This window comes from Stenella coeruleoalba, assembly GCF_951394435.1.
Source record: "Stenella coeruleoalba genome assembly, chromosome: 16".
In the NCBI taxonomy this organism is placed as follows: Eukaryota; Metazoa; Chordata; class Mammalia; order Artiodactyla; family Delphinidae; genus Stenella; species Stenella coeruleoalba.
Genome location: NC_137162.1, coordinates 63200143 through 63212725, shown reverse-complemented (window position 1 = coordinate 63212725; position 12583 = coordinate 63200143). Strand labels below are relative to the sequence as shown.

General features: G+C 36.9%; 1 protein-coding gene across 3 annotated transcripts in view; it reads left to right on the top strand.

Annotated features, from left to right (window-relative positions):
* The window catches only part of CCAR1 (cell division cycle and apoptosis regulator 1), a 55812-nt gene that overhangs the window by 25645 nt on the left and 17584 nt on the right, over positions 1–12583 (top strand). For all 3 annotated transcript variants that reach the window (XM_079899203.1, XM_079899201.1, XM_079899202.1), the window contains exons 11-17: positions 526–751; positions 1341–1454; positions 1999–2165; positions 2900–3110; positions 3926–4009; positions 7138–7323; positions 12182–12373. In XM_079899203.1, the coding sequence (XP_079755329.1) occupies positions 526–751; positions 1341–1454; positions 1999–2165; positions 2900–3110; positions 3926–4009; positions 7138–7323; positions 12182–12373 (1180 nt within the window). The remainder of the gene's footprint in view (positions 1–525; positions 752–1340; positions 1455–1998; positions 2166–2899; positions 3111–3925; positions 4010–7137; positions 7324–12181; positions 12374–12583) is intronic.

Below are 12583 nucleotides of genomic sequence, written 5' to 3'. Positions count from 1 at the left end.
TGTAGACTTTTATATTTAATTTTAAATTAACTATGCCTGATCTGGGATCTTACTGTAGAATAAAGGTTGTATTTTTTCTGACACTGTATAAACCTGATTGAGGAGCACTCATACTAATTGGTACCACTCTTATTCCTTTTTTATATCCATTTTATATGAATCATAATTTTCTCAAAAATGCAGCTTCAACTGAGGCAGAATTGCTTTTGTTCAGATCTTTTCTGGAGCTTGAAGTTATTTCAAAGGGTCTTGTCTAAATGAATTTTAAGCTACACACAAAAAATAAAGAAATAACGGTAACACGTAGATACTAGTTATTTATTCAAAGCTGTAAGTAAACATATTTGAAAATGACATTTTCATGTACTTCTATGTAAATCTATAGCTCATTCATTAACAGTGACTGTTCATTTTCAGCTGGCTGTTAACTGTATCAAATTATATATTTAGCTTTAGAATTGAATGAATCTTTGCATAGTATTTGGTGTTAAGGCTCTTTATTCACTCCTTATGTCTGTTTTTCAGTCCTAGTTGTGACATGATGGAACTAAGGCGCCGTTATCAGAATTTATATATACCTAGTGACTTTTTTGATGCTCAGTTTACATGGGTGGATGCTTTCCCTTTGTCAAGACCATTTCAGCTGGGAAATTACTGCAATTTTTATGTAATGCACAGAGAAGTAGAGTCCTTAGAGAAAAATATGGCCATTCTTGATCCACCAGATGCTGATCACTTATACAGTGCAAAGGTTTGTATTCTGTGATACACAGCTAAAATTTCTGAGTAGTTATTCATATTAAGAATGTATGTGGAATTAATCTTCAGAAAGTGGTTATTACATTTAAGATCTGAATGCCTGTGTTTTCTTCTTGTCTCCCAGATTCTGTTTTGGTTATTTAAGTAATTTAACCTCTTTTTGCCTTAACTTTTGAGCTGTAAAAATGTTGTTATTGCTTTAACATTTTGAACCTTATAAAAATGTGAAGATGAAGTTCATTTTATTGAGCTTTTTGGAATGTTCTATGACTTCTGGTAGCCCCAGATAAAAATGTAATGTTGGGTGAATGCACTATATGTGAGTCTTCAGGGTAACATTCAGTACATTGTTTATGGTCAGTAGTTTTCTGCTATTCGAAAAACATTGATCAAAAAGCATTCTTTGAAAAGTTAAAACTATGTAATTATAAGGTATCTAATACCATTTCTGCTATAGTGTTTTACTTTCCATTTTTATAAAAAACTTCAGATATCTATTATGTAAGGATAATTAGTAGTGCTTCTCATTTTTTTACATTACTTTAGACTTTTGACAGGATTGAATTATTTGACTATAATAGGTAATGCTGATGGCTAGCCCTAGTATGGAAGATTTGTATCATAAGTCATGTGCTCTTGCTGAAGACCCACAAGAACTTCGAGATGGATTTCAACATCCTGCTAGACTTGTTAAGGTAAAGTGAAACATTTATTTTAACTTTAGGTGTATATTTGCTTTGCTTAGTTCTAACTGTGTATATATAGAATTAAAAAATACTACCATTTAAATTTTGTTGATTTGTTTTATATCTAATTTTAATATAGTTACGGCACTCAATGATGTAGATGTTTTTCTCATTGCAGATTAACGGCTATATCTTATTTGTATGTCACTAGTTCAACTGTCGTTTTGATGTTTTATATTTGAAGCATAGTAAAATCTTAGTGATAATGGGTTTAGTGTATCAGGATGCTCTTAAACTTTGAATTATAGCTTGTTTCTTTAAAAGAACTTTTTATCTGAGGAAATATTTTAGAAGGATGAGTTATGATGTATAAATCCTATTCCATTGCTGAAATGCAGTGTGGAACACGATGAACTGAACTCTTCCTTGACTGACAGATACCCGAGGTAGTAAAAATGATATTAGAAAGGTTTGTTCCTTTACTTTTCCAGTATTTCATTTGTAATTTGACAAGTTGCATAATATATGTAAATGATTCTTTGTTTTAAATTAGTTTTTAGTGGGCATGAAAGGCAAGGATGAAGCCATGGCCATTGGAGGCCACTGGTCTCCTTCGTTGGATGGACCAGACCCAGAAAAAGACCCCTCTGTGTTGATTAAGACTGCTATTCGTTGTTGTAAGGCTCTGACAGGCATTGATCTAAGTGTATGCACACAATGGTAAGTACCAATTCATTTCTTGATTAGAAATGTTTTTCTAATAGTTATATAGATGTTCTTGTCTATCAGCCTTCTCCCCCACCCCTTATTTTAGCAATCTTGATCATGCAGGTAATCTCAAAGGAAAATACTAATTTTAGCAAAAGTTTATTTGGTGCCAAAAATGTTTGGGGGAAAAAGGATTAAGAACTAATCAAAATAAACTGAAATTTTTAATGTTTTGTTATGCTGAACTTTGGAAGTTGGATGTATGTTGAAAATATTTTTCATTTCATGCATAGCTGGAGAAGATCGTCAAGAGAGAACTTCATTTCATTATAATTCTTTTGTTATAAAATGATGTAGTTGCTGATTATTTTTGTTCAGCCATATTTTCTCTTGAGGCTTATTTGTCCTGTGTATTTTAGTATATTTCTTGTGACTTAATTGAGAATATTCTTTTTTTAGCACATGAAATCTGAACAGCTATCCAGCTTCTTCAGGTATTCTCTAAAATATGGGTAGCTCTGTAATCAAACTTTGAAAATGCCTTGGGGAACATATTCTTCTTTTAACCATAAAATATTGTACAAATGTACCAAAAGAGGAACTATGGCTTCTATAATTTTTTTTTCTTTAGACCAACCTCAAGTTCTTGCAGCAAAATTTCTTTACTTGATGTGCTACAAGTGAACTAGGGTCTTTAAAATGTATTTTAGAATTTTTTTTCCAACATGCTTCTTCCCTTGCAACAGGTACCGTTTTGCAGAGATTCGCTACCATCGCCCTGAGGAGACCCACAAGGGGCGTACAGTTCCAGCTCATGTGGAGACAGTGGTTTTATTTTTCCCGGATGTTTGGCATTGCCTTCCCACCCGCTCAGAGTGGGAAACCCTCTCCCGAGGATACAAGCAGCAGCTGGTCGAGAAGCTTCAGGGTGAACGCAAGGAGGCTGATGGAGAACAGGCACTGAACGCTAATCCCTTTTTCTATTTCCGCTTCTCACAGGCACAGGAACACAGGCACAAATGCACACCACACACTACATAACAAACACACATGGAGGAACATAACTGGTAACAGCGACTGGTAATCCAGCTTTCAGCAGTATAGTTGTATGTTCTTTTCTCTTAAAAAAAAAATCTGTCTATTCTAACTTTAAGAGTGCTGAGACCTCAAAGGAAAATAAGTTGTGCTTAAATTGCACAGAATTTTGTTTTTATCATAGGTCTAGTTGCTGGAATCTGGGACCAGTTGTTGAGCAAGATTCAGTATTAAGCCATTTTAAACATTTTGCCATTTTCTAAAATTTAAAAAATTTTCTCTTTCACGGTCATCAGTTCTAGTCATGGATATTTGAAATTGGACAACCACAAGTCTGAGAGATTTGAAATTTCAGGCTATGTGGCATCGTCTTTGGTACATTTGAAAGGTCTGACTAAATCAGTCTTAACTTTGGGTGGCTTGAAAATTGGGGCAAGATCACACACTGTTTGGTTAGTGGAGATCGGCAGTGTTTGTGCATCCCTGATATCCTTTGTGTTGTAATTTATCACCCTTTTGTGTTTCACAGATCTGGCTTTGATTGGCTGATGAGTGTCTTTGTGATCAGTTAAAAGTGGTAGAATGTATGTACGTGGACTTGCCTAAATAATAACTTTAGGAGAAGACAATCTGAAACATTTGTGACCTTGCACAGATCAGCAACAGACTTTTAAAAGTAAATTACCTTTATTTTAAGGTTTCAGAATAGTAATTCTGTTCTTTACTTTGTATATCAGGATGAAGAAGAGAAGGATGATGGTGAAGCTAAAGAAATTTCCACTCCTACCCATTGGTCTAAACTTGACCCGAAGACAATGAAGGTAACTTTGAAAGTAATGGTATTTAATTTGGAATCTCTGAACAGGAATAGAGGATGTTGTGGACAGTAGTTTTTCAGATATAAGCCATTAGAAATGAAGTCCACTGGTTTTATATAAATATTCTTTGTTGTTTGTGTGTGTGTGTGTCAAAATTAAATAAAAGGTGACTTCATACATCAGCCATTGTCGAATGTAATATACATGTGCCTATAGTATGAGCAATATTTGCTTTTTGCTTTGGGAACTAACCAAGAGGTGGAATTTCTGCACTTAATTAACTTAAATTCAAGCAGAAGGAATGAAACATAGGAAAAAGATTATGCAGTTTTTAAATAAAATTTAAAAATAAAATGTGGATTGATATACATCTGAAATAGGAAGAAGATAATTTAAGAGGCTTTTTTGAAAATCTTTGATTAACCCATCATACTAGTTTGTTTTTGCTCCCCAGCGTCTTTGGACCTATTATCTTTTTGCAGTTTTGCATCTCTGGGCCTATATTGTGAATGTAGATCCATAGATTCTACGTATATAAATTCTACATAGATCAGAAGATCAGAAGCTGGCTTGCTTTTGCAACTTCCTGTTTAACACATAAAAGCTGACCTTTTTATTAACTTCTGTCCTCAGCAAAATACAGGTTTTTTTCTTTTTTATGAAAGTCTAGTTTTTAAACCAGCATTGCTTTGTTTGTTTGTTTGTTTGTTTTTTGCGGTACGCGGGCCTCTCACCGTTGTGGCCTCTCCCGTTTTGGAGCACAGGCTCCGGACGCGCAGCCTCTGCGGCCATGGCTCACGGGCCCAGCCGCTCCGCGGCATGTGGGATCTTCCTGGACCCGGGCACGAACCTGTGTCCCCTGCATCGGCAGGCGGACTGTCAACCACTGCGCCACCAGGGAAGCCCAACATTGCTTTTTTAGTAGAGAATGTGTATCATAAGAATGTGCTCTTCTTACACTATGCCAAGTTATTTTCCTCAACATCAGGTTTCATATAGAGTGCTATAGATTCAGAAAGTTAAATTAAGCCTGCACTCCAAGGACTTTTTGTCAAACTGATGGCTCTGCTATTGTTTCTTATTTTAAAGTTTGTATTCCTTTTCTTCTTTTTATGAATAGAAATTTATTATTTGTAAAGCACATTTCCAATAAAATTGGGATGATTTTCAGTATCTCTCCCTTAATAAAGAAAAATTTTAGTAAACAAGATGACAAATTACCCATATTATCACGAGAAATCTTTTTTTCTTTTTTAACATCTTTGTTGGAGTATAATCGCTTTACAATGTTGTGTTAGTTTCTGCTGTATAACAAAGTGAATCAGTTATACATATACATATATCCCAATATCCCCTCCCTCTTGGATCTACCTATCCCACCCCTCTAGGTGGTCACAAAGCACCGAGTTGATCTCCCCATGCAATGCAGCTGCTTCCCACTAGCTGTCTATTTTACATTTGGTAGTGTATATATGTCAATGCTACTCTCACTTCGTCCCAGCTTACCCTTCTCCCTCCCCATGTCCTCAAGTCCATTCTCTACGTCTGCATCTTTATTGCTGTTCTGCCCCTAGGTTCATCAGAACCTTTTTTTTTAGATTCCATGTATATGTGTTAGCGTACGGTATTTGTTTTTCTCTTTGACTTACTTCACTCTGTGTGACAGACTCTAGGTCCATCCACCTCACTACAAATAACTCAATTTTGTTTCTTTTTATGGCTGTATAATATTTTATATATATATGTGCCACATCTTCTTTATCCATTCATCTGTCGATGGACACTTAGTTTGCTTCCATGTACTGGGTATTGTAAATACTGCTGCAATGAACATTGTGGTACATGACTTCTTTTGAATTACGGTTTTCTCAGGGTATATGCCCAGTAGTGGGATTGCTGGGTCATATGGTAGTTCTGTTTTTAGTTTTTTAAGGAACCTCCATACTGTTCTCCATAGTGGCTGTATCAATTTACATTCCCACCAACAATGCGAGAGGGTTCCCCTTTCTTCACACCCTCTCCAGCATTTACTGTTTGTAGGTTTTTTGATGAAAACTTGTATTACTTTTGATTATAAATATAAGGCATGCTTATTTTAAAAATTGGTGTATGCATAAAATATTGAAGAAAAAAATTTCTCAAGCCTTTCATTCAAACACAGCTTTTCTTTAAAATTCTATGCATTTATATATGGAATTTAAGAAAAAACAAAACTGTCATGAAGAACCTAGGGGTAAGACAGGAATAAAGACTGTGTCCTACTAGACCTACTAGAGAATGGACTTCAGGATATGGGGAGGGGGAAAGGTAAGGTGTGACAAAGCGAGAGAGAGGCATGGACATATATACACTACCAAACGTAAGGTAGATAGCTAGTGGGAAGCACCCGCTTAGCACAGAGAGATCAGCTCGGTGCTTTGTGACTGCCTGGAGGGGTGGGATAGGGAGGGTGGGAGGGAGGGAGACACAAGAGGGAAGAGATATGGGAACATATGTATATGTATAACTGATTCACTTTGTTATAAAGCAGAAACTAACACACCATTGTAAAGCAATTATACTCCAATAAAGATGTTAAAAAAAATTCTATGTATTATTTTCCATTATATTTTCTGGGTACAAGCTGGTTGGTTAGTTGGTTGTTTGGTTCTAATCATGTTGTGTAAAAAAGTTGCTGTCTCCTTTTCAATTAATAATAGAGTTTCACATGTAATTATTTTTAAATGTTCTATACTGTTCCATTTAGTTGATGTACTGCTTTTTTTTCTTTGGTATTACCCTTTTATTGGATATTTAGATTCTTCACTTTTTTGGAGGAAGGGATTATGACAAGGAATGTATCCATATAAAAAGTTTCTTTCTTGTGTTTAGGTTATTTCCTTAGGGTAAATTCGCAGAAATTAGAATTTCTGGGTCAAAGAGCATTAACTTCTTCAAAGCATCTTAAAACATGTTGCAAATTATTTTCAAAAAATACTCTGTCGGTTTGCATTTTCACAAACCTTTTTATGAGCTGTACAACTGTCCCTTTCACCAAAATTTAAAAAAAAACCATACAGAAGATCATTGCACAGCTCCCTATTTCACTATCCTGTTTTCTTTTTCTGTGTTTTTATGGTGTGTATATTTAGGTAAATGATCTCCGAAAAGAATTAGAAAGTCGAGCTCTTAGTTCCAAAGGGTTAAAATCCCAGTTAATAGCCCGATTGACAAAACAGCTTAAAGTAGAAGAGCAAAAAGAAGAACAAAAGGAATTAGAGAAATCTGAGAAAGAAGAGGAAGAGGAGGATGATAGGAAATCTGAAGATGATAAAGAGGTATATACTCCTAAAAATACCCTGTACCCCTTTGTAAGCATTTTCTTCTCCCACCCCTTCAGCCGCTGGAAGCCACTGATCTGTTTTCCTGTAGTTTGCCTTTTCCAATATATCATGTAAATGGAATTACATAACCTTTTTAGTCTGACCTCTTTAACTTAGCATGACGCATTAGAGATTCACCCATTTTATTGTGTTTCTATAGTTTGTTCCTTTACATTTCTGAATAGTATTCATAGTATCAGTGTATCACAGTTTGTTTATTCATTCTCCACTTGAGACACAGTTGAGTGATTTCCAAGTCACGTATTTTATTCCTCCCTCTTAAAAATGAATAATAATGTTTTAGATATAAAAAATGAAATGAAATTTGGTGGACAAAGCCACTAAGTTCAGAGATGGAGTTCTAGTGAAGTGCTTCTGTGAGAATTGTGCTGCTTTAAAGCTGTGCGTTTGATTGCATTTCAGTCCTTAAGACTCAGAGGCTGTTTATTCACTCCCATTTATGCCTCAGTCTTATGCCCAGAAGAGTAACTTATGGATGTTTTCTGAATTTGCAACATGGGGATATCAGAAGTGTGTTACAACACCAGTAATTGGATAAACTGACATTATGTGTTTCCCGATGGAATGCATTGTGAAGTATACGTCATTATTTATGAAGTATTCCTGCCGAAAATGTTTTACCTTAATCTAATTGTAAGAAAACATATAAATTTAGAATGTACGAAATTCTACAAAGCAGCTTGTCTGAACTTTCAAAAAATGTCCATGTAATGAAGGAAGAAAAATGGTTTAGATTACAGAAGGTTAACAAGACATGACAACTGAATGCACTGAGCGAAACTTGACTGGATCCCGGATAGAGGGGGGAAAAGCCATAAAGAGTATTTTTGGGGTAATTGGAGAAATTTGATTATGGATGTGATATTAGATAATGAGGAACGGTTAAATTTCTTGGATGTGATAATGATTTTGTAATTATGTAGGAAAATTACCTTGTTCTGAAGAGATGCATGATTTCTTATTTTACTATATAAGTTATATTTATTTTTATAGTGAAACTGTCTCAGAGTTGGCCAGCAGGAGGCCTTTCAAGTTGTCTTCTGTGTTCTTGGAAATGTTCTTGTCATTTTCTGAGAACTTTCTTATTTTGCAGCACAATACAGTGTTTTAGTCTCACCGTGTACTATCCCTGCCCTATTACTGAAATCAGCCATTTCCCCAGCAAGTCCTGGTATCTTTTAGTGAAGGATGGTACATCATATTTACTACAATAAAGTCATAAGTTTGTACTAATATCTCCAATTCTACTCCAACATCACAGAGTTCATTCTGGTTTTCTCTCTTTCCATGTATCTTAACTCCTTTCTCCAATAATGAGAAACATACCTTCTATTATACTTAATATATTTGCTTACTTTCTCAGTTGTCCATCATACTCCCTCTCCAATTTGAATATCCTCACTCTGCTCTCATTCCCTGCCCTGTGCTTTCTCTGTATGGATACCCTCCTTGCTTCATTTGGGTTTCAATTCCTGGTAACTGGGCAGCTCATCTGCTCTGGGCCATTGTAGCACTCCTTCCTCACTGCCTCCATCCCCTGTATAGACACCTGCTTTGCTTGTAGGAATTGCTTTAGAACTGAATTGTTCAGGACAGGAAGAGCAGAAAAAGAAGGCAAAGAGTTGATTTTCACTTTTTGATGTTAGTGGCCTTTGGTGCTCAAATCCTAGATGCATTGATTTATTGGGGTTCAAAAATGGTGATATCATAATTCTTATTCTGTGTTCACCTATTCCCCTCATCTGCTGTTTGGTTACCCAGGTGGTACAGGTTTGCCTTTTGGTAAATTCATATAGAAGAAGGCAGGATCAATACTTGATTCTTCTCTTTCTTTCTTTTTAAAATATAGAATATTAGGACTTCTTTGGTGGTCCAGTGGTTAAGACTCTGTGCTTCCACTGCAGGGGGCATGGGTTCAATCCCTGGTTGGGGAACTAAGATCCCACATACCACATGGTGCGGCCAAAAAATATTTGTGTGTGTGTGTGTGTGTGTGTGTGTGTGTGCGCGCTGCTAAATCAAGCACAATTTTTGTTTGTTTATCCAGCTTTCATGAAAATGCATTGGTTCCCTGTCATCTTCAGGTGGTTACCTGTTTGTTTTTATTTTATTTCTTTTTTTTGGCTGTGTTGGGTCTTCGTTGCTGCTTGAGGGCTTTCTCTAGTTGCAGTGAGCAGGGGCTACTCTTATTGCGGTGCGCGGGCCTCTCACTGCGGTGGCTTCTCTTGTTGCGGAGCACGGGCTCTAGGTGCACAGGCTTCAGTAGTTGTGGCACACGGGCTTGGTAGCTGTGGCTCATGGGCTCTAGAGTGCAGGCTCAGTAGTTGTGGCACACGGGCTTAGTTGCTCTGCGGCATGTGAGATCTTCCTGGAACAGGGCTGTAACCCATGTCCCCTGCATTGGCAGGCGGATTCTTACCCACTGTGCTACCAGGGAAGTCCAGTAATCGTTTTTTGGGGGTTTTTTTACATCTTTATTGGAATATAATTGCTTTACAATGGTGTGCTAGTTTCTGCTTTATAACAAAGTGAATCAGTTATACATATACATATGTTCCCATATCTCTTCCCTCTTGCGTCTCCTTCCCTCCCACAGTAATAGTTTTTTATTTGTTTTGTTCCCTTGCTTTTGTTTTCTTTAAGGAATTCTGATGTCTTGTATTGACCTTTTTTGCTTCCTCAACATTGGTCACTTTTTCTTGAATACTTTTCATTTCTTTTTGATTTTTAAGATTTCCACATTACCTTCTGTTCTTTTAAGGCATTATCTCTTGAGTTTATTTTCTTTTTTATTCCTTCTAGTTTATTTTTAAATTTCTGAAACTATCTTTTCTGATTGTTCCCTAAATTCTGTCACCTCATTTTCTTTTTGTGTTTTTTTAGATATGGACCCTTTTTTTTTTTAATGTATATATTTATTTATTTATGGCCGCATTGGGTCTTCGTTGCTGCGCACGGGCTTTCTCTAGTTGCGGCGAGCGGGGGCTTGTTGCGGAGCACAGGCTCTAGGCGTGCGGGCTCAGTAGTTGTGGCTCGCAGGCTCTAGAGTGCAGGCTCAGTAGTTGTGGCGTACGGGCTTAGTTGCCCCGCGGCATGTGGGATCTTCCCGGACCAGGGCTCGAACCCGTGTCCCCTGCATTGGCAGGCAGATTCTTAACCACTGCACCACCAGGGAAGCCCTGGACCATTTTTAAAGTTTTTATTGAATTTGTTATAATATTGCTTCTGTTTTTTTTTTTTTTTTTTTTTGATGTTTTGGTTTTTTGGCTGCAAGGCATGTGGGATCTTAGCTCCCTGACCAGGCATCAAACCTGAACTCCCTGCATTGGAAGGCAAAGTCATAACCACTGGACCACCAGGGAAGTCCCTGTCACCTCATTTTCTACTTCTAAAATTCTTATTCATGTTGTTCTTTCATATCTTGTAACATTTTCTTTTCCTTTTTTTAATATTTATTTATTTGGTTGTGTCAGGTCTTAGTTGTGGCAGGCAGGCTCCTTAGTTGCGGCTTGCTGGCTCCTTAGTTGTGGCATGTGAACTCTTAGTTGTGGCCTGCATGTGGGATCTAGTTCCCTTACCAGGGATCAAATGCAGGCCCCCTTCATTGGGAGCACAGGGTCTTAACCACTTTGCCACCAGGGAAGTCCCTGTAACATTTTCTTAAAGTCTTTTAGCACACTTTAAAATAGTAAGTTAAGATTTTTATCTGCCTTTTGGCCATGGCTTTCTGGCCCACTTTCATTGTCTGCCAGAGATGTGATTCTGCTCCTTGTTCTTTTTTTTTTTCTAATAATAACTTTGGGATTTGACCTCAGTACTTTTCTACTGCTCGTGTTTATGTGAATGTAGTTTGCCTAAAGTTTATTAGGCGATTGCTTCAGATAGCTTTTCTAACTTCACAGAGCCCTGTGTTCTGTTATTTTCTTGTTCTGTCAAAAAATATGGTGGCTTGCTGAGATTTCGATCTTTATTGCCCTCTATCACTTTTTATCTGGACCTTCTCCTCCCTTGTCTCTGTTGTCCCTGTCCGGCTCACTATTGATTTTGTTCTCAGAAGTTTCTCCTCATTGTGGGGCCCTGTGCTGGAAGGATGCCCTGGTAAATCAGCTTTGCAAGTTCATAGGTAGGGCTAGAATGTCTGGGCCCTTTTAGATCTTAACACTGACCCCTTGTATACCCTTACTCACCTATTCCTATTTTTAGCTGCTATTCTTAAATTTACCTGCTGTGCTTTCCATTGCCTGATTATTTTATGGTTTTCCTGTTCTTAGATCCAACAGGCAACCTCGTTGCTTCCTTCTGCTTCCCCACACACACAGATGTCAGTAACACATAGATGTTGGGGTCTGCTCACTTGTATATTGGGGTTTGTGGGGATACCTTATCACCTCGTTTTGTTGTGCATATACATAGATTTTGGTTTTGGTATCTAGATTATTCTGTCTCTTTTTAAATGTGAGGAGTCAGGTAGACCCACAAACTATGTTACCACCACTGTTTTCCCAGAATCTCCTGATTTATATGATGTTAATATAGGTTTGTCGGGTTTTTTCCTCTTTAGAAGGCAATTTCTTATGCTGGGAAATTGAAAAGAAAGAGAATTAGGAGCCATAAAAGCTGCTGTCCTCTTTATTAAATTTGAACTTTGCTCCCTTCTTAGCCCTTAAGGTTGATATTATCATCGTAAGGAGTCATAGAAATTTGCCCTTTTTCTTTACATATGGTATACATTTGGTATGTATACATAATGTACATGCAGGTTTAACCATTACTTAAAATTTCAAATATGTAGGAAGAAGAAAGAAAACGTCAAGAGGAACTAGAACGCCAGCGTCGGGAAAGAAGATATATTTTGCCTGATGAGCCAGCCATTGTTGTACATCCAAACTGGGCTGCAAAAAGTGGCAAGTTTGATTGTAGCATCATGTCTTTGAGTGTTCTTTTGGACTACAGATTAGAGGATAATAAAGAACATTCATTTGAGGTAATGTTTTAAGTTTGAATTGGGATCCAAATAAAGTTCACACGTTGGTTAATATATCTCTTAAATCTCTTTTGAGTGCCTCTTTCACTGTTTTTGTTTTTTGTATTTTCCTTACAGTGTATTTTTTGGGGAAAGAACAACCAGATGATGTTCGCTACAGACTTACTTTTGCTTATTGCATTCCTGTGATATGGTTTAAATGTTCTTCTG